The following is a 26,954-nucleotide window of genomic DNA, read 5'->3' as shown; positions in this document are numbered from 1 at the left end:
AAACTATTATGACATCACTAATCGATAAAAAATCTAAATAAAATAGAAACAATAATTTTAAACAGTCTTTTCAATGAGCTTGATACCTTCTAATTCAAGTTTTTCCATGATAGGGTTGTTAACCTTAGCAGAGTATGGTGCAACAACACCAGTGTCATTGATGACACCATCAAGTACAAGTTGTACTGCAATACCACATGGTACACCAACCAATTTAGCCATTGAGGTGTATCCGTTTGGTACACCATAATCTAATAATGTTGATGTACGTGTTTCCTTGCTACCGTCCTTCCAAACGATACCGAACTTGTGTTGAAGCATAACCATATCTCTTTCACCTTGACCGTATTGCATCTTTTGTTCTAAAGTTGCGCAAAGTGTGTCGAGGAGGTTACCACGAGGAATTGTAGCCTCCTTACCGAAGAGACCAATCCAACGTAAACCAGAAATGATACGTTCTTTTTCAGATTCTGATGGGAATCCAACTCTTTCAATAACTGCTTTAACAAGGGATTCTTCTGATGAGTCAACACCCAATGCCTTAGCAGTAACTTCATTCCATGGTGCTGATTGACCAACCTTTACGAAGTCCTTTGGTGAATCATCCAAGAAACCAAGTTTAACGAGTGCGTTAATAAATTCTGGGAAACCTTGGTATCTTAATGTACCTCTAACAAGGTTTTGACATTCAGGGATGTCATAGAATTCTCTGAATGGTGTTGAATCACGGTTTGGATAAGCAACGAAAGCAAATGCAGGTGAAATGTAGTATGGTTGAGCAGTTGCCATTAATTCAGGTCCTGCAACTTCCTTTGCAACACCATTGTTGTAGAATTTGGCAGTGTTTCTCAAAGCTAACAAAACACCTCTAGATGACCAGCTGAATTTGTAACCGAGTGGGTTATCAGCTGACTCTGGTGCTGGTAAACCACCACAGTATGACAAGAAGGTGTCAATTTTACCACCCTTTTCGTGAACTTCATCAAATACCTTAACAGCGTAAAGGTGATCAATACCTGGGTCTAAGCCAATTTCGTTCATAACGGTGATACCTGCATTCTTTGCTTCTTGCTCTAATTCTTTAATGGCAGGGCTGACGTATGAAGTGGTAACGACGTGAGTCTTTCCTTTGATAGCAGATTTAATAACGTTTGCGTGGAAAGTGTATGGAATGAGTGAAACAACGACGTCGTGTTCAGCGACGAGAGCATCGAGTGACTTTTCATCTGAAACATCAATTGAAGTTGCAGTGGCTCTGTCCAAGCCCATAGCCATTTGTTGAGCAGTTGCGAGAGTACGGCAGCCAATAGTGAGGTGGTTACGTGGGTCACGGAGGATGTATTCAGCTGCTGGAAGAGCAACGAAACCACTACCCAAAAGAAGGACCTTCTTAGATTCACCTTGAGCCTTTGCAACGTTTGGAGCGACGAAACGACCCTCATTGAGAGCTGATTCAGCAAATTGTGGTAATTGGAAAGCACATTCGTGAATCTTTGCGTTGTAGTACTTGCAGTCAGGAACTTCTCTCAATGGCTTACGAAGGTTGCGGCTACCATCCTTTGAGCAAACAATGAAACCAATCTGACCAGATGGGTAAGTTGGAATGGTAGTGTAGGCGTATTCTGCGGTAGCGAAGAGTTCTCTAGTGGCCAATCTGAGTGACTTGATGAGAGGAAGGTGCAACCAGATACATTCACCTTGTGTAGAAATGTGACCACCGTCTCTGAGGGCGTTCTTGAGCAATTCAAAGAAGGCTTTTTCGAAGAGAGCAGCAGCAGGACCTTCTGGGTCAGAAGAGTCTGTGATGATGACATCAAAGTAGTTCTTCTTATCTTGCAAGAACTTGAAACCATCACCAATGAATACGGTTACCTTTTCATGTTCTAAACCTTCAGCCATCTTTGGTAAGTATTGCTTTGAAACTCTTGGGACGGCTTCATCGATGTCACACAAGACAGCTTCCTTGACTTGTGGGTGCTTGATAACTTCACGGAGGACACCACCGTCACCACCACCAATGACGAGAACTCTTTCTGGGTTAGGGTGTGATGCCATAGGAAGGTGAGCGATCATTTCCTGATATGAAAATTCGTCACGCTCTGTACATTGGACAGCACCGTCGAGTACGAGAACGTTACCGTAAGACTCAGATTCGAAGACCAAAACATCCTGGTACTTTGACTTCTCTACGTGGAGGATCTTGTTAACTTTGAGTGAGAGTGCTTGACCTGGCCATTGAGGGGAGATCTCGTGGAACCAGCCATCTATGGAGTATGAGTAAGCGTAGACTATATTAAGTGTACCGACTGTTGTCAACTGCAGGGTGTGTTAAGGACATCTTGGGTGTTGTAGTGAGAGGAGAGATCACCGTAAATTTCTTTAAAAAGAACCACCATGTCGAGAATATTACAACCATTTAGATTTTTGGTGTGTATATTTTAAAATTTAAATAATCATTTATTAAACGGTTATTATAGCATCGTATGGCTCACGAACAGCCAGTCTACTTGTGGTCATTTGGAATTGGATTGACTGGTTAGTAATAGCATAGTAGTAGTTATAGTATAGCATCTAATTTACACCTACAAAGGTCCACTTCTCGTCATCGCAGTACCAGAGATACGCTCAAAGTTCTTCGGATGGAAACCAACTGAACGTCTACCAACTACCTACCCAGGTTCGTTTTATTTACTAAATCTACTAGAGCCACTGACTAGCAACCACTTATAGTCCCACAACGTGAAAGAAGGGCTGTAGAAGGTTTCGAAGACGCCTAATGGTACTTCCTATAGAATAAAATACTATAATTGTACTTTAAAATTTAAAAATATTCTTCTTTCTTGACAATCATCAATGGCTGAAGCTTCAACTTCCCAAGTTGTACCACAGAAGGACATTGTCTATTGTGGAATATGCCAATTCCCAGTTGAAGTATGTATAGATACGCTATTTTATAACACTCCTAACAGCTCATTAGTATTGCGAATTCAGCAATTCCTTCAAAAGATGCAAACAATGGTTAGAAGAGGAATTACCAGAGGTATACATATCACTCTATTCAGAAAACGCTTTGAAAGATAAAATGGGTTCTCTATCTGTCGAAGCAGAGAAGAAGTTAGAGCAAGACGTCGCAAAGAATGAAGCAAAAGCCGAAAAGAAGGCACTCAAGGAAATAGAGCAAAAGAAGTCATCAAAGATTACGATCATAAGAGAAGAGAGAACCAAGAGAAAGGTTACGACGCATATCCAAAACCTTGACGCTTTCAGCGTCGAGTTAAAACCAGCTGCAAAGTTATTCGCTCAGAAGTTCGCAACAGGCGCTTCTGTAACAAAGAACCCTCAAGGCAAAGATGAAATTGTTGTTCAAGGTGATGTAACTGATGAAGTTGAAGATATGTTACATGCTAGACAAAAAGTCTTATCGGTATTACCTGAAAAAGTCAAAGTTATAAAGGAAGATAAGAAGAAGAAGAAAGCTAATGTTGAGGGCGCTGAGGATGGTCATCAAGAATGAGTGATATGATTAGTTGTAGTTATTAAAAATTTCATCATTTAAAAAATCGAAGTTTCAAGTGTCCAAGTTCTTCTTGACCAGACTTTTAGTTTTTGATTATTTAACTCTATTTCTATACCATCCCACCAACATTTTCTCGCGGGCTTACGCCAAAACAGTAGTAATTTTTGTGCAGTGAGCAATTGATTTTGATCTATTTTTGGTGGATTAACTGAAATACCGGTATTTAATAAAACTAAAGCTATTGAAGTAATGCAGCATCTATTTGGTTCTAAGGATCTGAATCCCCATTCATCTTGCCTGTCAAAACCAGACATGCAGAGCATATCAATTAGATGTTGTTCAGCTAGATTGTTCTCCTTATTAATATTCCTTTGCAAAGCAGTAAAGATCTTCTTATTCTCGAGCAGTTCCTTAGCTGTGAGTAATTTGTAGTTTTCATCTTTATTGTTTGAGATAACAAAATACTCCAATTCCTCTCTAAGGACGATAATAGATTGTTTCACTAACAGCGGGTTATTAAGGAACTCCTCAGGTTGGGCTTGTTGTTGTAATAACGCTTGTTGCTGATGTATTCTCCCATTGAGACCGTAAAACTCTTGTTTTGAATAATTAAAGAAATCAATCACGTATTTAAAGCAATTAGGATCAAAATCTACGTAATAGATATCTTCCTCCTCCTCATCCTCTTCTTGTTGATCCTCAAGCTGAGGTTTCGATAAGACCAAACCGTTCGGGAAGAGACAAAGTAAGATAGACTCGGGCAGATTCATTAACTGATCCCTATCTACAACGAAAGATTCACCGCGTAAATCTAAATTTAATTTCATAACGAGCTGTGAACTTAAATCGACGTTCATTCTTACTGTAGAAGATGGTTGTATCTAAATAAAAGTTAATTTATTAAATATAAATATAAATTATTGATTTTTAATATAATATCTCCCTCTACACTTCTTTACAATCTACAGCGATGTCGACATTCAGTAGATTACTCAACTGGTCAAAATCACCTCAAGCGAGAGAATATTTCTTCTCTACTCACTTCTGGGGACCAGTAGCAAACTGGGGTTTACCATTAGCCGCTTTAGCAGATCTTAGAAAGGATGAAGAAATTATCTCTGGTACTATGACAGCAACAATGGTCGTTTACTCAACCACATTCTCACGGTTCGCATGGAGAGTTTCCCCTAGGAATTACCTCTTATTAGCCTGTCACGCTACAAACGCAATCACCCAATCTGTCCAAGCACTCAGATTTACAAACTACTGGTACTTTGGTGGACGAGAAAAGAGAGGAATTAAAACAGGCGCGGAAGCTGCTTAAATAAATGCATTTTAGATTTTATCTTCACTTTTGAGGTATAGCGCGCCAGGGTGACAATCATCTTCTTCGACGGTGCGACCTTCACTCTCGAGCCATTCACGTAATTTTACTGAAATGTGATTGGAAACGTCTTCATAAGAGTGAGAGGGCGCTATCCCAGTCAGTAATTTAATACCCCTCCTTTGATGTTGCTCCAGGGTTTCCTTAACCGCGAGTTTAGCTTGCTCTAGCGTCAGGTGTGCAACATCCTTTATAATTGCAGGTTGTATTCTTTTAACTCTGCGTATTTCTATTATCCCAGCTACACCTTCATCGATGTGATAGTCCACTCCCAGCTCATCGAGGTATCCACAGATCTCCTTCTGCATATCGACGTTTTCTATCACGGGAACACCTTCACCTTGTTCACCCACAGCTAAGGGTCTCATTCCTAATGGCAATTGAATGTCCACACATTGATATTTGAGTAAAGCATCATCAACAATCTTCTTAGCTTTCTTTAAACTCCCAGCATTGTGACAATCAACCATAAACTTCTGTGAATCTAAAGCATTAGAATGCGTTCGTTGCATACCAACGTTGCGCAACTTCTCAACTTGCTCCATTACCACGCTTGATAGATCGCTCAAAAGAAACCATACGTCATCAAAATCGATAAAATAAAAACTAAAAAGTGGTGATAAATCTATCTATATATAATTACATTACATCTATTTCTTTTCTGATTGCTTCTTCTTATAGTCTTCAATCATTTTCATTTGAATGTTTGGTAAAACTGGCTGATGGTCCTTGTATTCCATCGAGAATTCACCTTTACCTTGTGTCAATCCTCTAAGGTTTGAAGAGTATCCGAACATATCGTTCAATGCGACCTCACAAATCAATGTGAACTCTTCATCTCTTATCTCTGTATCAATAATTGTACCTCTTCTTTGATTTATACCACCAATGACTGAACCTTGGAATTCAATTGGCGCTACAATTTCAACCTTCATAATTGGTTCGAGAATAACTGGTGATGCCTTATGGAATGCCTCTCTGAATGCACCAACAGATGTGATTCTGAATGCCATTTCTGATGAATCAACTGGGTGATGAGCACCATCTTCGACAATCATCTTTACACCTGTAGTGTTGTGTCCTGATAATGCACCCTTTGCTAAAGCGTCGTAGAATCCCTAGAAGGTGCTTGTTATTAAAAATTAACAAAGAGAACACTACAAACCTTCTCAATTGATGGCATGTAGCTGTTTGGAATGTTACCACCAGTAACTCTGTTTTCAAATCCTACATCCTTTCCAGTTTCATCAATCGTCATTGGTTCGATTCTACCAATCATTCTACCGAATTGACCAGCACCACCTGATTGCTTCTTGTGTGTATAACTGAATTCAGCAGGTTGTGTGATTGTCTCTCTAAATGCAACTTGAGGTTTACCAACTTTGCAATCAACCTTGTATTCTCTTCTCATTCTCTCTACGTAGATATCCAAGTGAAGTTCACCCATACCACTAATGATAGTTTCTTGTGATTCGCTATCAACATGTACTCTGAATGTTGGGTCTTCCTTTTGGAATCTGTTGAGTGCTTTTGAGAAATTAGGTGTCTCTTGACCAGCTGGTTTGATAGACAATGAAACTACAGGATCTGGAACAAACATGTTTGTCATCGTGTAAGATGTAGTACCATCTGTGAAAGTATCACCTGAGCTACATTCAACACCGAACATAGCACAGATTTCACCGGCACCAATTGACTCGACATCTTCCATATCATTACTGTGCATTCTCACAAGACGTGGTACCTTGACTTTCTTTCCGGTACGTGCGTTGAAGATGACACCACCTCTTTTGAGTACACCTTGGTAAACTCTCATGTAAGTCAATTGACCGAAACGACCTTCTTCGAGCTTGAAAGCGAGACCAACGAGAGCGACATCTGAAGCAGGGATGACTTGTACAGGTGGGCTGTTTGCAGGAAGCTTAGTATCAGTAGCTTCGACAGCAACTTCAGATGGATCAGGGAGGTATGAACAAACACCGTCTAAGACTGGTTGAACACCAACGTTCTTGAAGGCACTTCCTACGTAAACTGGAGTGAATTTTCTAGATATCGTTGATCTACGGATAGCAGCTGCAATGTCATGATTTGTTATTGGCTCTTCCATGATCATCTTGTCACCTAAACTTTCATCAGCATCACAAAGCTGCTCGATAAGTTCCTGTCTCTTCTGTTGAGCAAATTCGAGCAAATCTGCTGGAATTTCATCAGATTCAATAACATCGACACCCTTATAGCCTTCGTTGTAGATTGCTTTCCATCTAACAAGATCTACAACACCAGTTAGGTTGTCTTCTGCACCAATTGGAACTTGTACTGCTGCTGCATTCAAACGGAGCTTTTGTCTGATTTGATCGATAACTCTCCATGGGTTAGCACCTGCTCTGTCCATTTTGTTGATAAAGCAAACACGTGGTACATCGTAACGCTTCATTTGTCTATCGACTGTGATTGTTTGTGATTGTACACCTGAGACAGCGCAAAGAACTAAGACGGCACCGTCAAGAACTCTAAGTGCTCTTTCTACTTCAATTGTGAAATCAACGTGACCTGGTGTGTCGATAATATTGATAGCGTAGCGTTCCTTCTCGCCGCCTTCACCCATACCATCCTTTTCGCCAGACAATGATCTTTCGAGAGCTGGTGGTGTAGCCTCCCAGTCACAGAAAGTTGCAGCTGATTGAATAGTGATACCCTTTTCACGTTCGAGTTCCATATGGTCCATCTTCGCACCGACACCGTCTCTACCTCTAACCTAGTAGACAAATGAGCTAGGAAAAAAGGTGCAAAGAAGACAAACCTCATGAATATCTTTAACTCTACCTGTATAGTAAAGAACACGCTCAGTTAAAGTTGTTTTACCAGAATCTATTACCCGTTAGATCTTCTATTTGCTAATAAAGAATATACCAACCAATGTGGGCTGAAATACCAATATTACGTTGTCTTTGTAATCTAGAAATGTCCTTTTCTGTAAGTTTTATGGCCTCTGGTGGTGGTTGATTCGATACTGTAGAGGCTAATCTGAGAGGAAATCTAGGAAGTGGAGCAGCTAATCTTGCAACTGGCACTCTTGGAAGTGCAGCGAATGTAGTCCTAGCTATACGTGCACCTCTACACAATCTCGCACCTCTCAGCATATCGTAGTTCAAGCGAGAAGACGGTTGATAGTGAAATATGAAATCTAATTGGAAAAGTTTATCGTACAAATAAATTTGTCATTTCATGAAAAATAACTATAAAAATCTATGCTCTTGATAAGGCGGAGACAACCTCGCCTGCTCTGACTGCACCTACAGAGAGCAGACTATCAGACAATCCATGTGATTGTTCATTTTGACCAAGGCAGAATATCCTTGGCTTGAATAATTCTTGTGATTCAGGTGCGATATAGTACTCGCGTTCAACTAGTGGTGGTACTTTTGCACTTGGTTCCAATTGGGCTACAGAAAGCGCGTTCTTAAGTTTTGGAAGATATGGTGCGACATCCTTTAAGAATTCGAGTTGTGTAGGTGGTCTTTCATAACCTGTACCGAGGAAAATAGCATCGTATTCTTTCGTTATTGGAGCAGGACTCTCCTGGCCCTCGAAATCCAAAGTAGATTGTATGTCAAGACTTGTGCACTTTTCATCAGCCTTTACACCAACAATCTTGCTGTTTGGCATAATGCTATATTGGTTAGGTGGGGCAGGCAAACCTGCATCCTTTGCGATATCTGCTTTAACGCGTTGTTTGTAGAGCAAAGTATAAAGACCTTCCAAAAGCTCTGGAGCAACACAAGAGTAATTGGCTCTCTTGAATTCCTCTAAACGCTCTTTGCGTGCTTTATGTGTAAGCTTGTTGAACTCTTCAGTTGAAGCTGGGTCGAATGCTCTTGCATTGACGAATGGACTGTCATCCGCTGGAACGAGTGCAGAAGCGCGGTAGATTAAATCAACTTCAGCGTTTGGATAGCGATTAATAAGATCGTTGTATACCTATTTCAAAATCGTCAGTGAAAATTATCAAACTTTTCAAAACTCCTCACCTCTGCGGATGATTGACCACCACCAATAACGGCGAACCTACCCTTAAATTCTACATTTTCTTCGTGGTGTCCAAACATGTACTTCAATGTAGGAAGATATTGACAAGTGTGTGATACAGTCATGTTTGACTTTTGTGCGGTTGAGAAAACTTCCGGTATTTTTGGAATTGCACCAACACCGATAGAAATGTTACGAGTATATCTAACGTGTACAGTTTCTGTAGGCCAGTGTACGGAAGTAACCTTAAGCTTCTCAACCTTTTCACCCTTCTTGATTGCCTCAACGTTGAGTACACGGGTGGAGTACTCGCAAACATCGGATAATCTGGCAGCTGCCCAAGTAAGGTAAGCCGCCCATTCAGTTCTAGATGGTGTCCAGCAACCAATGTTAGAGAAGCCAGCCAAGCGGTCGACGCCATGTGAGTGAAGGTAGTTCACGAAGGTGTAGCTAGACGCTGGGTTACGGAAAGTTGCCAAATCCTTAAGGAAACTAATTTGCATTCTAGATGCAGGCAAGAGGAGTGGTGAATGCCTGTAGATCAATTTTATCAGATCTGATAAAAATGAAAAGAAGTGGAACATACCAGCTAAACTTGTCTTTAACTTCCATGAAGAGGCATTTCTGGTCAGGATTGCTGCTCTCCTTGTGTGCGATTGCCAATGCGAGGTGTGTCGGACCTAAGCCGACACCTATAAGGTCGTAAACATTGTCGTCTTCCACGCGTGGATACCTGTCCACACTAGGGATAGGGGTAGATGGTATACTGTTTGGTGGGGTGTGTAAATCGCTTGGTGGTTGTGCGAACATCCTTCTTCTAATGCGAAGATAAGTTCATGTTTTGTATAAAAAGTAGATACAACTTACTTGATCTATGGTCGTTATGTTACTATTCTGGGAATGGTGCTTTATATGCTTAACTTACAACTTGAGTGATGTCCCAGATTAAGGATCAATATCAAAAAGATTATCAATCTAATCATGATCAGATTTTTTTTCTCGTAGCGGCGTGCCTGGCTCTTTGGATACCCTGTCGGGCGACAGAGAGCGATGGAAAATCTTAGTTTGTATGTCTTCACTGTATGTAAAATTGATAGGAACGTCGCTACAATTTATATCTTAATCTGATTTACTTCCTTAACAGATAAGATAAAAATCGTTAATTTGTACCTGAATGTCGCAAGTGCTGCGTTTGGCCTCTATTAGCGAAAAAGGTCCTTATTAATTTTTTTTTTGACAGATTGTACTTGAAATAAAAGTTTTTTTTTCATAAATAATTCCAGAGATATCAAATTTACATTTATTGATCTTACTGTTGTCCGATAAAAATTTTAAACGTTATGAATACATGAATACATGAACGGAGTAAAGTATAATAAGAATCATATATTAGCCAAGTTGTTTGTTCAAGCTCTGGCAGCTCGAGTACGTTTACCAGTTGTAGCGTTGGCTGATACAGCTAGACTCTTTCTCGGACCATTGCCAGTCATTCTCGTCTCAGTTCGCTATAACCGACATTAACCATAATAAAAAACCCCGACTAAATGCTTACCTCGATCAATGATGTACCGTCCCTAAACCTGGCTCTAAATATAACATTGGCGTTGGAGAAGAGTCTGTGCGTTCGTCGGTTAGACCATTAAGTTTCTTACAGGAACAAACTCACCCTTCCTTAAGAGATACAACAATGAATTGTGAACCTCTAAATCTATTTCTGAAGAGATGACCAATATGCTGAAACATATATTTAGCTTTTTCGATTTATTGCATGCACACTTACCTGAGTATGTGACAGATCGAGTGCTGCATCGATCTCATCTAGAATGTACATCGGGGCAGGACGGAACTGTAGCAAACTCATAATCAACGAGAGTGCAATGAGAGATCTATGGAGCTTTAGTTAGAGTACACCTCGAGAAATAGTAACCGACCTTTGTCCACCGGATAACTCCGTCAAAGATTGTTTCCATATTTGACCTAAGCGGACCTTGACTTCTAGACCCTGCGTCAGCTCTTTACCTTCTGGCGGCTGCAATTTCGCAAAGTTGCCTGGGAGGAGCTCTCCGAAAATTTCACCGAAATCTTTATTGACGATCTTCCATGTAGATTGTAAGGCTTCCTTCTTATAATGATCTAATTCATGTATCGTATCCTCAATCTTCTCTTTATCGCCGAGAATGGTATCCATCATAGTTTTCAACGCTTGCTCTCTTTTCTCAACAGTATCAATCATTGTCATAACCTTTCCATTGATTTTATTCTTTTGAGATTTTTGCGTTTCTGACAAGTCGTTGCGTTGTTTGGATGCTTGTTGTATATTGATTTTGTTGAAATCGTACACAGAGCCTTCCCTACCGAAGTCATCTTGCTCATCAGAGATCCAATCGTAGGTCTTTTCTAACGTCTTAAGTGATACTGCATGTTTTTTAGCCGTCTCCTTAGCATTTGACACTTCCTTGTCGACTGATTTGAGTGAATGTGTACCTGATTGAATATTAGATTTGACGGTAGAAAGAGAAATTTCCAATGCATTCAATTCGTCTTTGTAGGTATCCAGTTGGTTTCTCTCCTTGTCGAGTTTCGCTTCCGTTTGATCAAGATGCTTCTGCTTCTTGCTAATATCCGCATGGAACTCCTCTAATTCGGCTTCTGCGGCGCGCAAGCCTTCAACCGCTTCTTTATGCTCTTCCAGACAACCATTCATATCGTCTTCGAGCTGCTCGAGCTCAAGTTGTGCTGTCTGAACTTCCTTCTGCTGAGCTTTGATAGATGTGGATTGCTTTTGAACTGATTTACGGCGCTTAGCTACGTCTGCCTTCAGCTCTTCAAGTTTACCGCCTCTGTCATTCTTGAATTCTTCCATCTCTCTCTCAAGCCTGTCACAGTCTTTGCGAGCCTGCGATTCCTTCTCTTTAGCTTTTTTGGCGGTTGCGTCCACCTCTATTAGTGTTTTCTTGAGTTCCTCGAGATCATTCTGGAGTCTCGTAGAGCTACTACCATTGAGTTGCTCCTCTAAAAGTTCCAACTCGTGCTGCTTGAGGTCATGTTCGCGTTTGAGTTTTGAATAACGTGATTGTTGATCTGCAAGCGCGCTTATCTCTTCTCTAATACCTTTCAATACATTTTGAGCGTCTTTGAGCTTTATATTTGCATCTCTCAGAGTTTGGGCTCTAACAAGAATACCAGAGCCTGATGGCGCACTACCACCACTAAGCACTCCTGATGGATCATAGACATCACCCTTCAATGTCACACTTCTGGACTTGACGTTAGGATGGAATGTAACCTTTTGAGCTGTCTCTGCGTCATCACAGACGAGTGCTTCGCCGAATACGTATGACATCGCCGTTGCAACTTCATCTTCTGAGCCAACAAGTGAAATTGCTGAACGAACCTTTCCGGGAGCAAGCTTCTCGGCGGTGGACAGCTTTTCAACTGACATTGTAGTAGGTTTAATCTTATTGAGAGGGATAATAGTGACACGTTTGCGGAGCTGACCCTTTTCGAGCAAAGCTGTGGACACTTTTTCGTCTTCAACAACGACCTGTATTGGAATTAGTTATAACCTTTTGCAAGGAAGATAAACCCACATTATATAATCTGCCACCTGCACATACTTCCAGTGCGGTTGCAAATTGCCCGTTGTCAGCGTGTAAATCAATCAGATTGGCAACCAAACCATGTACTTTTGATCTATCGAAGTTTGGATATGGATTTGTGTAGGAGAAATCCAAAGCTGACATCGAAGCTTTTAAACGCTCACATTGTTCAGAAAGTGTAGATACTTTCTTGGTTTGCTCTCTTTCTTGATTTTGGAGAGACTCCATCTTCTCATCATCCCAATTGAGGCTTTCGAGCTCCTTCACGATCTTTTCAAGTGCAGTCTTGACTTTATTAATCTGTTTAGTAAGGTCTTGCGAGTCGGATGTTGTATCTTTTACTCTTCTCTCTTTGTCTTTGATTTCCTTATTCAAGTGATCCTTCTTGACTTGCGATTGCTGGTATTCAGTTGCTCCTTGTGTTGCCCTAGCCTTGGCCTCTTGCATTTGACCTAAGAAACCACCAGCACCTGTATCATCTTTTGAGGAAGATGCCAAACCGGTTTGGAGAGTCTGTAAGAGTTCCTCAGCTTTTGCTAGAGCATCAACTGAGTTTTGGTACGATTCGTCGACAACATTAAACTTGTCCGTGATCGATTTGGTCGACTTTTCCTTATCTTTGTAAGCCTTTTCGGACGACTCAACAGATTTTTCGATGCTTTCCATGTTCTTTTTCTCTTCGATGATGTTTTCCCTCTTGATATCCGCTTGAGCGCGTGATTTGACCAATTCAGTCGACAACTGCTTGACCAACTTATCCAATTCTGCTAGTTTACCATCCTTTGCCAACTCCTTCTGTTGGGCTTCTTTGATATCTTTAATTTTCTCCTCATACCCAACTTTGTCATCCTTCCACTGGCTGATGTCTCTCTTCAGCTGCTCATTCGACTCTTTAATTCTAGTAACTTCAGAGTCAGCATAAGCAACCGACTTTGTATGGTAGCACCAATCGTGAGCAACAACCAACCTGTCCAGACGTTCGAGTTCTGCTGAAGCTTTCTGGTATGACAAATAAGCAGACTTCTCCGAACGAAGTTTGTCTAAACGCGGAATGATTTCTTCTTTGAGTTGTGACTCGATCTCAGCGACCTTCCTTTGCTTCTTTTCCATAGTCTTATATGCTTTTTCCTTCCTATCCTCATACATACGCGTACCGGCAGCTTCTTCAACCATCGATAAGATTTCCTCTGGTTTCATATTGAGTACTTTCGTGATTTTACCTTGCATGATCACGAAATTTGGATTGTTTATGTTTAGTTGCACAGATTGAAAGAGAGAATGGACAGAGTTTAAGTGTGATTTGTGTCCGTTTATAAGGTATTTAGATATACCGCCCATAGCGATCTATTTGGGTGCAATTAGAGGAGTACAGTTACTCAAGAGAAGACACACCTGTCGCGTAACACTGATAGAGGATGCAGCTTCATATCCAACTGGACTCTTAGTTTTGTCTGAATTATCAAATACTATCGTAACACTGGCTTTAGTTATACCAGCTTGTCCACGCTTGTAAATCAGATCCTGAAGGTTATTTGCTCTGACGGCTTGCAGGTTCGTCAAACCAAGGACGAAACATATTGCATCTAAGATATTTGACTTTCCTATGAGAAGTTTATTACATATCGAGTTGAAAAGACGCGCTAATTAACGTACCAGATCCATTCAATCCTGTTATCGCGTTGAAGGAAGTATCCCATCCACTTATAACAGTACGATTTACGAAACTCTTAAAACCCTCTATTGATTATTAAATAATGGCTCCTCTCACTTTACTCAATTCTCACCAATAATAAGTTCCTCCACGCGCATATTCTGATTGTAACAATAAAAGAAGCAAGACGCGTAAGGTTAGAAATTCGCACATAAAAATACTTTAGTAGTATACTCGTAGCGCTCGTTAGACATCTGTCAGATGTCAATCCACGTCAAAGTGCAGCTTATGCGACTGCAGAACAGCTAGACAGGGGAGTGAATGTATTTAGTTTATATATGATAATTGGGACTAGTAAAATAGTCTAAAGTAAAAATTCGAGTATTTTCATTTGACCCACCCAGTGACGTATAAACGTCTCACAGCTCAACGTCCATCATCATGTCCCAGAGATTTAATAGCGGAGCAGGACCAAGCTATGCAGCAGCAGCAAACCCCAGCACGGGATTCAATCAAGATAAATCCAGCGGCCCAGTCGAGACCGTAAAGGAAGTTGCCAGCAAAGTGGGTTTATATCGTTATACACGGTGAATTAGCTAACAAACAGATAGTTTGAAGACTTTATAGACACATATACTCAAGGTTTGAAGCCACATCTTCCTGCATTCGGTAGATTCCTCATTGTCGTAACTTTCATTGAAGACGCTTTAAGAATAGTCACACAATGGAAGGATCAAATGTGGTATTTGCAAAGACATCGTCATTTCTTCTGGATCCTTGCTTTCTCCTTTTTAGTTATCAATGTTGTCGTTATGTTAGCATGTTCGTTTTTGGTAATCAGACGCCAACACGCAGTTTTCGCTGTAGGAGGTTTATTGGCTGTCGTTGTAATACAAGGCTTTGGATACGGTCTCATCTTTGACTTGAATTTCTTCCTCAGAAACCTCTCCGTTATCGGTGGTCTCATGATGGTCATGTCTGAGTCTTTTATCAAAAAGAAAAACATTTTCGCAGGTTTACCTTCGATTAGTGAAACTGATAAGCGCAAGTATTTCCAACTCGCTGGTCGTGTTTTACTTGTTTTCCTTTTCCTTGGTTTCGTTGTTCAAGGTGAATGGTCCATCATTCGCATCATCTTCTCCATCATTGGGCTTCTCGCCGTCACCCTCGTCGTTGTCGGCTTTAAGACAAAGTGGTCAGCTACTTTCCTCGTTTTACTGTTGTCCATCTTCAACATTCTCATTAATAACTGGTGGTCAATGCACCATGCTCATCACCAACGTGATTTCCTCAAATACGATTTCTTCCAAACACTTTCTATCGTCGGTGGTTTATTATTGCTTGTCAATATGGGTCCAGGTGGCATTTCAGTCGATGAAAAGAAGAAGGTTTACTAGTTTGTTTGTCTAAACTAATTGTTAATGCTAAAGTACAAATAAATATTTTTTAAATTATTCACTCTTGTTATATTATACGTGATTATTTGCTAATAAAGGTTGTCTTTCATTAGGTGTAGTTCTCTCATCAACCGTGTGTTCAACTGAGGTAGTTCCTTTGACTCTGATATCAGCCAATTTACATTCCTTGTCCCAATTAATACGAGAAACTATCCAAAGAACAGCAATAACATTTAAACCTAATGCTATGGACATACCAAGCCAAAGACCGATAAGTCTGTCACTTTGAGCATTTGGCCATGGCCAATGTGCGATTGGGTTGATCTTGGGCAAGAAAGCCATACAAATCGCTAATGGAAGTCCAATAATATAGAATCCAGTTATTTGAATGACTGCACCAGTTAATTGACGTCCAGTTGTACGTAAAATACCTAAACAAGATGATATAGTTCCATCTGTGAACTGGAACATAGCAACGAGGGGCAAGATTTTTGCGACTAATTCTATAACGTCAGCATCCGATGTGAATATTTTAGCAAATGAGTTTCTGAATGTTAAAAATATCAAAGCATTACAGAATGCAATACCGAATGATAAATTAACAGTCGCTTTCGTAGCGGCTGAAGCTCTATTTGGTAAGTATTTGCCCATCAATGTACCGATTCTGACTGAGCTAGCAACACTCAAAGCTGATGGTAATTGGTAACTGATTGATGAACTGGTGTTTATAACCGATTGTGCAGCTAATGCGGTTGGTGAAATGAATGACGCAGCGAAAGCCAAGCCTTCCCAGGCAAACCATTCACTAAGTGTCATCGTAGCAGCGGATGCACCGAGCTTGAATTGAAGTCAGTATAAGTCGATTTGTACTCATCGTCTAACCTACCTTAAAACAAACATCAAGATCTCTGAAAACTAAATAGCTAAATCCGCCCCAAGTATCATGTCTAACTTTAGGAGTGAAAACAATGTAAAGCAAGAGCATCAAGGCAATAAGATCAATACAGATTGCAGATGCAATTGGACTACCAATGAATCCTAAACTAGTTCTCCAAACGAGGAGGTATTGTAACAACATATTCAATGGACTGATAATAATAAGGACGATAGTTGGGACGTGCATATTACCACAGCTTTGTAAAAACTTTCTGAGTAATTCAAAACCAGCGAATCCAGGCAACGAAGCAATGTAATACCTCAAGTATGTTCCTGCAAGATGTGCAACTTCTGCATCTTGACCGATAGACAAAAGGATACGTTCAGCATTAAACCAGACAGTACCGATTGGAACGATAAGTATGGAGAGTACAATACCCATTCTAACAGTCCATGTACCGCAGAGTTGTGGATTCGAAGAGGCGTATGACGTTGCTAACAAGCTATCCAAACCAGTTGCAAATCCTTGTATGAGTGCAAATCCAGTAACAGCGGCTGTCATCGACGACAAACTCATAGCCGCAAGTGCCATCTTGTCTATATGACCAACCGAGAGAACACTGGCAACGTTCAAACTGTATTCTAGTAAATGTGTCAAGTATATCGGAACCAAATATATTGATATAATACGTAATTCTGTCATGATAGTCGATGAATCTTTGCTGTCTGAATCGTAGTCGACGGGAATTGGAGCGTGTAGCTGTGGAGGCTTTTGTATGTCAAGGAAGGATTGTCTTCTACTTGCTGTGTCACTGTATGAATGTATAGATGATTGCCTATTTGGGAGTGCGAGATGGTCGTCATCTGTGCCATTTCTATGGCTACTTATACTAGCAGCAGCCTCATTATCCTCGTTGTCGGAATGACCGAATATAGATTCCAGCGTATTGTAATCTCGCGGTATAGAGCTGGAATATATCGAAGATCTCTGCATTCTGGGATGAGAGATGATGATAGTCCGAGTTTAAGAGGGATAATATGGGTATCATATCGAGGGTAATATGCTTTACACTTAATCTATCATTATATTTTACTTTAACTCTTCTTTCTGACTCCTATCTCTCCTTAAAGTCAACAATCATCAGCCACTGTGATGGACAATCACAAGCTATTCGTTGGAAGCACCTACGATGGTCTACTGATACTAGAAGCGTCTAGATTAGGTCTCTTACCACGTTAGTATTATTAACCTCGCTTTGTCATTTTACTAAGACGTCCCTTAGGAGTTACCAGACGCTTGAAAGAAGCTGAACGAGATTTAGTACAATCTGGCTCTGTATTCGTATTCGATGAGCATGAGTCTGGTATGAAAAGGTGGACAGATGGTCTCTATTGGTCACCATCGCGTATTTTAGGCAATTTCCTGATATACAGAGAAACTAACAAGACAAAACGCAACTCTCAGTCAACATCGGCGCAACAACACTCCAGCACTAGCTACTCTGTTGACACCTTTGACCCCATCAATCAAAATAGCTCAGATGACGAACATGGATCGGAGAAGGCCAAGGAAAGGTCGCTTGTCGGTAGCTTAACGAAGAGTGATATGTTTAAAGACTCAGGGCTGGTGAAGAAGGTGTGTTTTATTTCTACATCCTCTGTCTCACTAATGAGTTCTCAAGACAATGTCTCTTAGCTTTAACGGCTCAGCACAGCATCTTATATCTTACTATAGAGTTGAAGATGTTCAGAAGGGTCGCCTTAGAGCACCTTCCACTCTTCCTGAATTCCAGTCTCTTTCGATATCACAAGAATACCTTATAAAATCAAACTTTAGATGCCCAATTAGAACGGAAGTCGATCCAGATGGTTTGCTCAGATATAGAGGTGAACATGAGGATCTTTCCCAGTATAGTCCACCTTCAATACAGGCAGCTTTGCCAAATTACCAGCAACATCAAAAATCTAGATCGCGTAACAATAGTTACTCGAGTTATTCCAGGGCTGGCAGTAGATCTCCTCCATATACATCAACATCCCCTGCCGTAGCCATAAACAATGGTGTGGGTAAATCATCTCCAACATCAATAGGTAGCCACAGGTACACTCCATATGGTAGTCCAACCTCCAGGACAATTACCAACTTGCCAATGTCAATGCATGCTGTATCACCAATAGTGTCTTCTTCGCAACCCGTCCATAGACACCCCGGGATGTTACAGGCACCATTCGACTATTACAACAGTTACGCAGGAGTCCAGGCACCTGTTCCAACACAACCTCCACCTCAATATTTTCCTAATCAATTCAACAATAATAATGAAACCAGCTAATTTTCAGCATCCTGGCTTTCCTGGTAATCTGTAAAATATTTCGCTAAGTCTACTCTATTATAAATGATTATTTGTATCAACAGTTGACAAAAATGAATAAAATTACATAAGAAAGAAAAACGCGTTACTAAGTAGTTGTATTATGTGTATTGAAGTTGGGTATAGTATCTGTAAACATTTTGCATAATTACTGGACATCAACGAGATTGTTTGACTCTGCAAACCAATTGTCGCGAAATTGCGGTTGATTATTACTTTGCTGTGTGTTTGGCATCTGTCTAGGTTGTTCACTCTCCGGTGGTGTAGGTGAATCTTCATCATTAGCCAATCTAACGACTTGAATCCTATCTTGCACGTGAGTTGGTGAAACTTCTTGGGTATTATTCATCGGAAATTGAGACAACATAGGTGATTGCCTTGGTGTATTGGATTGTGCTTGTTGGAAATGACTATTCATAACCATGTATCCCAACAATTGTTCTACTTTTCCATTCAAACTTTTCATATCTCTATGTATACTTAGGATTTCCTGCTTGAGGGCTGTCATCTCTTTTGGTGTACGTACTTCAATCAAGTCCAGTCTTGACTTAAGGACGTGTAGCTGATCGAGTGCGATGCCATTAGCAAGATTAGTACTATTAGCTTGATTGGAAGTGCTAATATTATCCAATGTTGGTGTGGTCGTCGTTGTAGTGGATGCTGAAGTCGTTGAAAATCTGCTCTTTCTCCTTTGTTTAGTTTCCTCTCGTTTGGGTGTCTGAGCTTGTGGTTGAGTGAACGCCTGATTTGTTGTCTCCTTGAGAGTTACTAAAACGCGTTAATTTTGTGTCAGATCCTTCAGATTCACTCACAATCTGCACTTGATCCCGTTCTGATACCATGAGCGGCCGCTGATCGTACTTCCTCTGGAACATGGCCTTTACAGGCTGGTAAGTGCTTTCTAATCCTATCAGGTGTAGTTGAATGCGCGTTTGCACCACCACGTTCTGGAAATACCTTGCAAAAAGTACATCTCAACCAACACAGCCTATTCTCCTCATCGTGCACTGGTTCAAGGTATGACTTAAATGGCGTGTTGTCCGTCTGACGGGTACTATTAGCCTGTCTATCATTAGTCACGGCGTTGATTGCACTAGTTACAGGACTTTCATTCTCAGATTGTGAAGAAGTTGATGCCTTCCTTGACTGTTTGTTCATCCCATTTCCGCCAATGTTAGTCCCCGTGTTTACGTATGGATGATGATAAATCCCCTGCGTAGACCTGCGCCGCCGCTGTGGACCTGCGCTGTTATTGCTAGAAGGCACAAAAGCTGACATAAGTGAGCTATTTGGCTCTAAACTGTCCAATTGATACTCATTAGCGTTCGGCTGCTGATGTTGCTGATCATATTCCATCTTGGTCCTCTCAAAACAGCATTCATACCATATTCACAAATCGCCTTCATTTTAGTCTTCATTCCAGTTGATTCCACACTAAATATTCGTTAGCGCGTTTTATTTTAATATTATATTTAAAATGGAATTTCACACTGGGTTTGTCTTATTATTTATTTCTTATCATCTTATTGACAACTTGATAGTGTATATGAACTAGTTGACTCAATCCCAAGTGGTAAAGTTTGCACATATGGTCAGTCAGATGACGTTATTTAATTATCTAACCAGTTTCAGGTCAAATTGCAAGACAATTAAATCAACCTAATCATTCCCGAATGGTCGGTCAGGCGCTCAAACTACTTAATCCAGGTTCAGACATACCATGGCACAGAGTAGTGAACAGCAAGGGTGAAATATCAAACAGAGGTGATGGCGGTATATCTGTACAACGACAGGCCCAACGTCTTCAAGAAGAAGGCGTGGAGTTACACCAAACAACAGAAAACAATTATAAATTAAATTTACGTCTATACATGCATGAATTTACTACCTCTTAAAATTTGCCAGTTCGTAAGCTAAGTTCCGTACTCTTTCATCATAATGCTGTGATTCCAATAAAGCGAGCTCAAATCCGAGAGCATTCTGGGCGTTACACGCATAAGGGTCGTTGAGGTGAGCTTTATATCCACCCTCGCCTGACATTCTATCTTCGGTACTTAAAAGTGTCTCAATAGCTGAACCACCAGCAATACCGATCAGCTTCTTGACGAAATCGACAGCCTTCAATGAACTTTCACCAGGCCATTGTAGTGTACATATCAACAAGCGCTTAGCAAATGCGAGACATCTCGTTGATGGTACACCCTTAGTTTGGTTTCTAGATGTGAAGAATACGACGTTGAGTGTATCGAACAATAACTCGGATTCAGATTTCGCGTGAACTGGCTTAATTTTCTTGAATGACTTGACACTGTCATCTGGGACAGTCTCAATAGTTGGTGAGATACTCAATGGTAAGAGCAAAGTGTACAACGAAGTCAAGAAATCGTCTAAATCGATGTTTAGAGATTCACCCTGATCTGTCAACAATTTGAACGCAGTTGAAATGCAAAGTAACCTCAATCTGGTTTCATTAGATGGCACGAGTGAGTCGACATTATCACCACTATCGTCATGAACCAGTTTTTCTTCCACGAGCGCATCGAGTTCAGCTCTCTTGCTGATACTTTTTAGGACATCAAGTAAACTTGAGTATTGTCAGTGATATTACCTCCAAAAAATACTACTACGTACTCTACAAAGAAGTCTACATTGACTAAATGACTGAAATTGGCGACACCCTCCAATGCAACGGGCAGAAGTGGACTAGACTCGGGGAATTTGAGTATACGGAAGTAGATGACAAAGATAAGCTTGAGTGTTTCGGTATTATTCCTATCTTTAGTCTCTTTGTCTACTTCGACTTGAGCTTCCTTCATTTCCTTCTCTATTTCTTTATTCTCTCTATAAGCCTTCTTGGCCTTCTTGGAGAGGTGCTGCCTATCTTTCTTGTCCTTTGATTTACGCTGTTGCTTGTTAGGTTTTTGCGTAGCATCTAACGAGAGTTCCTCTCTGAGCCTTAGATTGTTGAAAAGTGATAGAACATTAGGTGATATTTTGAATTGACGCTCCTTAATCATTCTATTGAGTATCTTAGTAATTTCTAAACTGAACTCTCCGCTAATATCAGCCTTGAGTACTTTTTCAAGGGCATCGTAACACATTTTTGACAATTCATCCCAAGATTGCTTAGAAAGCCTACCGATGACGCATTCCATGATATTAGCGTGGAAGTTGAAATGAGTTGCCTTTTCGAGCATAATACACATGCACTGTATGCAAATCTTTGTTAGCGCGCCCGCCTTCTTTATCTCCTTATCCAGACTACCGAGCCAAGTTTGGTAGAGTGTGATAAGGACTTCTTCCCAAGCACGTCTAGCTGCTATATCCTTACCAACTTTTTCAGCTTTCTCCTTATCGCTCAATTTTCTAATCCTGTATGATGGAACGATATCAACAAATATGGCAGAAAGCGACAAATGTGACAATTGACGAATAGAATCAAGGTTTATAATATCCTTGTCATCATATTTCAGTTTGTATTGAGTGAGTTGTTGTAATTTCTTTATATGGTTGAGGTTGTCTTCGGGGTTCGTCAGTACAGATTGTGCGATAGCCGCTATAGAAAGTTTTGCCTCGCTTAATTGAGCTTTCTTGGATTTGTGCTGTATGAATATTCTATAGATATGGTTTGTTTTCGCTTCTGGATCTTCCTCCTCTTCTTCCTCAGCGTCTTCTTCTTCACTTTGGCTCGGGATTTCATCGTAGATGTCCTCCGCTTTGAGTTTTCTTGCTGGGAGGTTCTTAACTTTACCGTTATCCAACTTGATTGGTAATCTATTTTGCTCTAATGATGGTGATACTCGAGTGTTCTCTAATTGGACTTGGTAATCATCTTCTAGATTGTCATCCTCGTCGATATCACTAGCCAGACTATCATCGCTTTCATCATTTTCCTCACTCTCTTCAGATTCTGACTCTGGCTTGACGTACTTCCTCTTAGCGTTTTTGAGCTTATTAGTAGGTTTGCTTATATCCTTCTCATTAAGATGTGCCAGGAAGCCTGGTTTTTCAGCTTCAAAGTACTCAGCTTCAAAAACTTCATCCTCGTTCTCGCTTCCACTATGAGCACTCATCGTCGTCTTATCAAAAGAGAAGGATTACATAAATTATATTAAAAAGCCTACGAGAAAAGTACAATAAGTCTATTTAAGTTCAGTTTTGAAAACCAAATCCCAGAATTTTGAAGTTACACCGAATCCCAACTCAAAATTTGAGTAATGGTGCTTCAAATGGTAGGATTTCATTTGTTTGAGGTAATTTGGTAGTTTTGTATGGTGTAATGCGTAATGCATACAGTCGTAAAGAACGTAAAACGCGAATGAACCAGATATAATACCATTGGCTATCGCCGTGCCTGGGAAGATCTTGTATGCTAATTGTGTAAAGGGATATTGTAAAACAGTGAACAAGATTGGTGGCATGACCAATCTCAAACCGTCTGCTGGTAAATAGTGGTGTATACCATCTGTGAGGAGAATTTGTCAATTCAATCATTAATGAGCTACCAAACTTACGCAAGAGGAAGTGTAACATCAAAAAGAATGGCCTGTCAGGTAAATAGTCATCGACGTGGAAGAGAAATCTGTGCATTCCGTATTCTAAAATTGTCCAGATTACGTTTCCAGTGAGAAAGCAACCGAGGGTAGAAAGACCGCCAAGGGCGCCCCCGAACTTCGTGCTGAACTCCATATAACTTCTCGTCAAGAGATACAAAGTGATAGGAACCCAGATTATTGGAATAACGTACCATGGTGTGACAGTGAACATTTCCAAGAAATCGTAGCCGAATAATCTAGCACTCTTCTTAAGATGTCTAGGCTGGTGGACTTGTTCCAAGTAGAAGTCTTTACTAAAGTTGCTCTCCCAAACTTGGCGTAAAAGTGGCTTACTGAGGTCCAAAAACTCACATCTTTCGAGGTCTTCTTGAATATTACTCTCTTCTGGTACGAAGTCATCGGTAGCAACCCAATTCTCGTCGACTATACGGGCGCCTGAATCTAATTTGCCGACAATCATTTCGGACATCATTCCAAACGCCGCTGGGGTATGTGGGTGATCTTCTATGCCATTGGTGGCTTTCATAGCACCTTCAATATCTTGCCCAGCGTATTTCAATATAAGATCATCGCCACCAGGATGATCTTGTAGGAATTCAGTAACATCGTATATCATTCGACCTATAACGACCCAACAACTGTCAGGCTTGTTGTGAGTTTGTACGTCAGCCCTGGTATATATTTTCAGCTTCCTCTGTCGTATCTCAGCCATTTTCGTCGATAGAAGTCAAGCGCTAAGGTCTTCGCTTATCGGCGACCAGAACGATTTAAAAAATCATGTCAAGAGGTTTATTCATAGTAGTAGAAGGGCTAGATAGGACGGGTAAATCAACGCAATGTGCCCAACTTCTCAATTACTTCTCTAATGCAGGAAGACAGGCGACATTGATGAAGTTCCCAGGTATGTTTATAGCGCGTTTTATAACACTCTTCTTACCCAAGCTAATAGACAGAACTACAAATATCGGGCAAATGATAAACAGCTACCTGCAGTCCAAGACTGAGCTCAATGATAAGGCGATACATCTCCTTTTTTCAGCTAATAGATGGGAATTGAGTCAGTATATAATAGATACGATAAATAGTGGCACAACAATCATAGCTGATAGATACGCTTATTCTGGGGTAGCATACTCGATAGCAAAGGTGTGTCATGACGCGATATCTCGCGTTTTACGCGTTAATTAGTATACTAACTGCTAAAGGGGCTTGACTACGATTACTGCAAATCTCCTGATAAAGGTCTACCTATTCCTGACAAAGTCTTCTTTTTGGACCTCCCTCCACAGCTTGCACAGCAAAGAGAAGACTATGGCGAAGAAAGATACGAGTCGTTAGACATTCAAACGCGCGTCAGAAGCTCTTTTATGAAGATCATCGCAGAAAATCAATATATTAATAAGATTGACGTAACTGGATTGTCTGTTGAAGACGTTCACAGGGAGTTAGTAAAACAAATACCAAGTGACACCTTAGATGCTCTCCAAAACACTCTATTCATGTAAACTAGAGAAAATATTCATCTATTATTGTACAACATGAAACAAGAAGACAAATAGTCGTGTGTTGAATTAAAAAGAAAAGTTGAGAACTATCGCCGGGGTGACAAGGAGTTTTGACCAAGTCGGTTTTAGGCATACTATGAAAAAGAAACACGAAATAATAAACACCCTCACTGCTCCATAGCAGATTGGACATAATTATGTTGAGGATGTTGATTGTGGACGTTGAAATCATATTGGCTGAAATCTAGCCCATAATCGAATGTGTTCATATCATCTATCCTAAGCTCTTCATGTTTGACTAATGGTTGTAAGGGTGGTGCAGGTGGGTTGACGAAATCTTCACTACCATCACTAACTGCCGATCCCGATACTGCAGATGCGCTGTTCTCTCTCTGGTTCGGTTGCTTGTCGAATTGTAAGAGTAAACCTTGTGGTGATGAGACCCCACCTGCTGCGTTGCCCTCCCTAACTGATGTCTGAGCCGCTCCTACCGATTGTGGATGGGTTTTACGATAATACTGTAACTCAGTTTGCATTTCCCTCTGCGCTGTTGCTTGTGCATCGACGACTTGCTGCAGATACCTAATATAATCAACGGATTTTCTAAGTATAACACCCTTGTTTGGCTTCCCAGCAGCAGCAGCAGCTACGGCTTGCTGCTTTTGCTGTGACTGAGTTTGCGCAGCTTGTGGAGACTGACCCTGTTGGAGGTTTGCCACTTGTGTTTCATCGAGAGTTTCTAATCTGCCACTGAATGAAGTTGGGATTTGATCTGGGTGTCTTGGAGACATTGGCTCAAGTAGTTGTTGATGAGTCTGTGAAGGGGTCTGTAAAGGTTTGTTTGTCCTCGAATTAGGTGGTCCGACGTCGAGGAGCAACTCCTCCGGGAGGAGAGTGGCCAGCTCGGCGATCCTTTCATTGATGTTGTCGCGCCGTCTTCTTTCAACTGCATTGTGTGATTCGCGTCTTCTTCTTCTTCTTTCCGAGAGCGACTCTGAAGTTTTTCCGTCCTCATCTCTCAAACTATTATCATGACCTAAAGAGGAAGGTGTTGCACCGTAATCTATCGACATCCTCCTTTGACTGCCATTAGTTCCAGATTGATCATGTGGAGGTGGAAGAGTGCCTGGGAAAGAGTGACCCCATGGGTGTGTAGCTGGTGCTGAGCTTGGGATGAAAATCGCTTGGGCTGGAACAGGAGTGGTTGATTGTGAGGGGTCGTTATTTATGTGAGGTGCAGGACCGGAAATGGATGCTCTGGAAGGCCTTGACCGAGAGCTCGGAGCTTTTCCAACGCCGGAACCAGCTCTTGAGCGTGAAGACTCTCTAATCATGGAGTTGCGACGTGGGTAAGGTTGGGATGACATGTGTGGGCTGTCGAAAGCTATGTCATCAGATGCTGGACTTTGTGCTTGGTGGTCGTATACATTTTGGTGGTGGAAATTTATGAGTGGTGATTGAGGTTGTTGCTGCTGCTGTTGTGGTTGTTGTTGTTGCTGCTGTTGCTGTTGCTGTTGTTGTTGCTGGTTAAAATTCGCAAATGGATCTGTCTATAAAAGTTCATTAATTAGATATTTGACTGATAAATTAAGGGCGAGCAAATGTAAGGTACGTTCTAAGCGAGGATTAAGCGAGGGGTGGGACTCCACTCAGTAAGACTATAATTTGCGGGGTCTATCTAGTAGAGCAATAGAAAGCCATACAAATGCTCACCCTTCTTATATACTCACTTGTATCCACTGATGGCCATTGTTGTCAGTATGCATCAAACTGTCTAAAGTGTCCGATATATCAAAAGTAGAGTTAAAATCCCTCCAGCTGTGGCTGTGTACGGATTGCTGTTGTTGTTGTTGCTGGTCGGATGCATCCTGTGGGCTGCTAAAGCCGCCCTCCTGTTTTATCTTAGGGATAGAAGACGATAGTGGGTTTGAAGGCATAAAGAAACCGCTGGCTGGCATTTTACTGTTATTTATCTATAAATGCCGTTTACGTGATGATGGTTACTCTCTGAGACCCGCCAGTAGATCCGGGTGATGTAACTAATTTTTTTTCACAGACTGCATAGACCCCT

The 26,954-nt window shown here is 41.0% G+C and overlaps 17 protein-coding genes across 17 annotated transcripts; 7 read left to right on the top strand and 10 right to left on the bottom strand.

Moving 5' to 3' along the window:
- Positions 1-6: 6 nt before the first annotated feature.
- WALSEDRAFT_59524 (hypothetical protein) lies at positions 7-2,831 on the top strand. Its single transcript, XM_006956590.1, has 4 exons — positions 7-2,427; positions 2,478-2,535; positions 2,591-2,677; positions 2,731-2,831. The coding sequence occupies exons 1-4, from the start codon at positions 2,395-2,397 to the stop codon at positions 2,775-2,777; spliced, it is 225 nt and encodes a 74-aa protein (XP_006956652.1). The 5' UTR covers positions 7-2,394; the 3' UTR covers positions 2,778-2,831.
- WALSEDRAFT_31404 (saccharopine dehydrogenase) lies at positions 10-2,343 on the bottom strand. The gene is made up of 2 exons (XM_006956591.1): positions 2,308-2,343; positions 10-2,264 (listed from the first exon to the last, which is right to left on the bottom strand). Exons 1-2 carry the CDS (start codon positions 2,336-2,338, stop codon positions 58-60), a joined length of 2,238 nt encoding a protein of 745 aa, XP_006956653.1. The 5' UTR covers positions 2,339-2,343; the 3' UTR covers positions 10-57.
- An 11-nt stretch (positions 2,832-2,842) lies between the features above and the next one.
- WALSEDRAFT_53580 (eukaryotic translation initiation factor 1-like protein) lies at positions 2,843-4,466 on the top strand. Its single transcript, XM_006956588.1, has 2 exons — positions 2,843-2,931; positions 2,978-4,466. Exons 1-2 carry the CDS (start codon positions 2,854-2,856, stop codon positions 3,512-3,514), a joined length of 615 nt encoding a protein of 204 aa, XP_006956650.1. The 5' UTR covers positions 2,843-2,853; the 3' UTR covers positions 3,515-4,466.
- WALSEDRAFT_31402 (hypothetical protein) lies at positions 2,889-4,396 on the bottom strand. Its single transcript, XM_006956589.1, has 2 exons — positions 2,978-4,396; positions 2,889-2,931 (listed from the first exon to the last, which is right to left on the bottom strand). The coding sequence occupies exon 1, from the start codon at positions 4,372-4,374 to the stop codon at positions 3,553-3,555; it is 822 nt and encodes a 273-aa protein (XP_006956651.1). The 5' UTR covers positions 4,375-4,396; the 3' UTR covers positions 2,889-2,931; positions 2,978-3,552.
- Positions 4,467-4,487: 21 nt separating the features above from the next.
- Positions 4,488-4,868, top strand: WALSEDRAFT_35703 (UPF0041-domain-containing protein; the record flags this gene model as incomplete). Its single annotated transcript, XM_006956587.1, has 1 exon — positions 4,488-4,868. One exon carries the CDS (start codon positions 4,488-4,490, stop codon positions 4,839-4,841), a length of 354 nt encoding a protein of 117 aa, XP_006956649.1. The 3' UTR covers positions 4,842-4,868.
- Positions 4,824-5,478, bottom strand: WALSEDRAFT_59522 (hypothetical protein). The gene has a single exon (XM_006956586.1). It carries the CDS (start codon positions 5,444-5,446, stop codon positions 4,853-4,855), a length of 594 nt encoding a protein of 197 aa, XP_006956648.1. The 5' UTR covers positions 5,447-5,478; the 3' UTR covers positions 4,824-4,852.
- A 36-nt stretch (positions 5,479-5,514) lies between these two features.
- Positions 5,515-8,041, bottom strand: WALSEDRAFT_35700 (elongation factor G, mitochondrial; the record flags this gene model as incomplete). Its single annotated transcript, XM_006956585.1, has 4 exons — positions 5,515-6,019; positions 6,067-7,656; positions 7,702-7,769; positions 7,816-8,041. 4 exons carry the CDS (start codon positions 8,039-8,041, stop codon positions 5,552-5,554), a joined length of 2,352 nt encoding a protein of 783 aa, XP_006956647.1. The 3' UTR covers positions 5,515-5,551.
- A 24-nt stretch (positions 8,042-8,065) lies between these two features.
- On the bottom strand, positions 8,066-9,650 carry WALSEDRAFT_43294 (hypothetical protein). The gene is made up of 3 exons (XM_006956584.1): positions 9,514-9,650; positions 8,930-9,461; positions 8,066-8,879 (listed from the first exon to the last, which is right to left on the bottom strand). The coding sequence occupies exons 1-3, from the start codon at positions 9,537-9,539 to the stop codon at positions 8,148-8,150; spliced, it is 1,290 nt and encodes a 429-aa protein (XP_006956646.1). The 5' UTR covers positions 9,540-9,650; the 3' UTR covers positions 8,066-8,147.
- A 613-nt stretch (positions 9,651-10,263) lies between these two features.
- On the bottom strand, positions 10,264-14,591 carry WALSEDRAFT_59521 (putative nuclear condensin complex protein). Its single transcript, XM_006956583.1, has 9 exons — positions 14,311-14,591; positions 14,180-14,263; positions 13,919-14,127; positions 12,518-13,870; positions 10,859-12,471; positions 10,708-10,813; positions 10,594-10,661; positions 10,480-10,543; positions 10,264-10,432 (listed from the first exon to the last, which is right to left on the bottom strand). Exons 1-9 carry the CDS (start codon positions 14,333-14,335, stop codon positions 10,334-10,336), a joined length of 3,621 nt encoding a protein of 1,206 aa, XP_006956645.1. The 5' UTR covers positions 14,336-14,591; the 3' UTR covers positions 10,264-10,333.
- Positions 14,592-14,599: 8 nt separating this feature from the next.
- On the top strand, positions 14,600-17,465 carry WALSEDRAFT_59519 (SURF4-domain-containing protein). Its single transcript, XM_006956582.1, has 3 exons — positions 14,600-14,741; positions 14,789-16,414; positions 16,463-17,465. Exons 1-2 carry the CDS (start codon positions 14,619-14,621, stop codon positions 15,572-15,574), a joined length of 909 nt encoding a protein of 302 aa, XP_006956644.1. The 5' UTR covers positions 14,600-14,618; the 3' UTR covers positions 15,575-16,414; positions 16,463-17,465.
- On the bottom strand, positions 15,647-17,153 carry WALSEDRAFT_15397 (multidrug/Oligosaccharidyl-lipid/Polysaccharide flippase; the record flags this gene model as incomplete). Its single annotated transcript, XM_006956443.1, has 2 exons — positions 15,647-16,411; positions 16,461-17,153. 2 exons carry the CDS (start codon positions 17,151-17,153, stop codon positions 15,647-15,649), a joined length of 1,458 nt encoding a protein of 485 aa, XP_006956505.1.
- Positions 17,466-17,577: 112 nt separating the features above from the next.
- WALSEDRAFT_35686 (hypothetical protein) lies at positions 17,578-18,783 on the top strand (the record flags this gene model as incomplete). The annotated part of the gene is made up of 3 exons (XM_006956581.1): positions 17,578-17,685; positions 17,734-18,086; positions 18,133-18,783. The coding sequence occupies exons 1-3, from the start codon at positions 17,604-17,606 to the stop codon at positions 18,781-18,783; spliced, it is 1,086 nt and encodes a 361-aa protein (XP_006956643.1). The 5' UTR covers positions 17,578-17,603.
- Positions 18,784-18,903: 120 nt separating this feature from the next.
- Positions 18,904-20,178, bottom strand: WALSEDRAFT_59517 (hypothetical protein; the record flags this gene model as incomplete). Its single annotated transcript, XM_006956580.1, has 3 exons — positions 18,904-19,590; positions 19,635-19,884; positions 19,933-20,178. 3 exons carry the CDS (start codon positions 20,176-20,178, stop codon positions 18,971-18,973), a joined length of 1,116 nt encoding a protein of 371 aa, XP_006956642.1. The 3' UTR covers positions 18,904-18,970.
- WALSEDRAFT_35685 (alkyltransferase-like protein Atl1) lies at positions 19,729-20,717 on the top strand (the record flags this gene model as incomplete). Its single annotated transcript, XM_006956579.1, has 3 exons — positions 19,729-20,316; positions 20,364-20,413; positions 20,455-20,717. Exons 1-3 carry the CDS (start codon positions 20,300-20,302, stop codon positions 20,715-20,717), a joined length of 330 nt encoding a protein of 109 aa, XP_006956641.1. The 5' UTR covers positions 19,729-20,299.
- A 2,199-nt stretch (positions 20,718-22,916) lies between these two features.
- Positions 22,917-24,107, bottom strand: WALSEDRAFT_59516 (fatty acid-2 hydroxylase). The gene is made up of 2 exons (XM_006956578.1): positions 23,337-24,107; positions 22,917-23,287 (listed from the first exon to the last, which is right to left on the bottom strand). The coding sequence occupies exons 1-2, from the start codon at positions 24,088-24,090 to the stop codon at positions 22,965-22,967; spliced, it is 1,077 nt and encodes a 358-aa protein (XP_006956640.1). The 5' UTR covers positions 24,091-24,107; the 3' UTR covers positions 22,917-22,964.
- A 20-nt stretch (positions 24,108-24,127) lies between these two features.
- Positions 24,128-24,863, top strand: WALSEDRAFT_43273 (putative thymidylate kinase; the record flags this gene model as incomplete). Its single annotated transcript, XM_006956577.1, has 3 exons — positions 24,128-24,279; positions 24,328-24,524; positions 24,584-24,863. Coding segments are annotated over exons 1-3 (600 nt in total), but the record flags the coding sequence as incomplete, so codon positions are not given.
- A 46-nt stretch (positions 24,864-24,909) lies between these two features.
- Positions 24,910-26,262, bottom strand: WALSEDRAFT_59515 (HLH-domain-containing protein). Its single transcript, XM_006956576.1, has one exon. The coding sequence runs from the start codon at positions 26,248-26,250 to the stop codon at positions 25,051-25,053; it is 1,200 nt and encodes a 399-aa protein (XP_006956638.1). The 5' UTR covers positions 26,251-26,262; the 3' UTR covers positions 24,910-25,050.
- Positions 26,263-26,954: the final 692 nt, after the last annotated feature.

Source organism: Wallemia mellicola (assembly GCF_000263375.1).
Source record: "Wallemia mellicola CBS 633.66 unplaced genomic scaffold WALSEscaffold_3, whole genome shotgun sequence".
Taxonomy (NCBI): domain Eukaryota; kingdom Fungi; phylum Basidiomycota; class Wallemiomycetes; order Wallemiales; family Wallemiaceae; genus Wallemia; species Wallemia mellicola.
The sequence above is the reverse complement of the archived record's forward strand: the minus strand, read 5'-3'. Positions and strand labels throughout refer to the sequence as shown.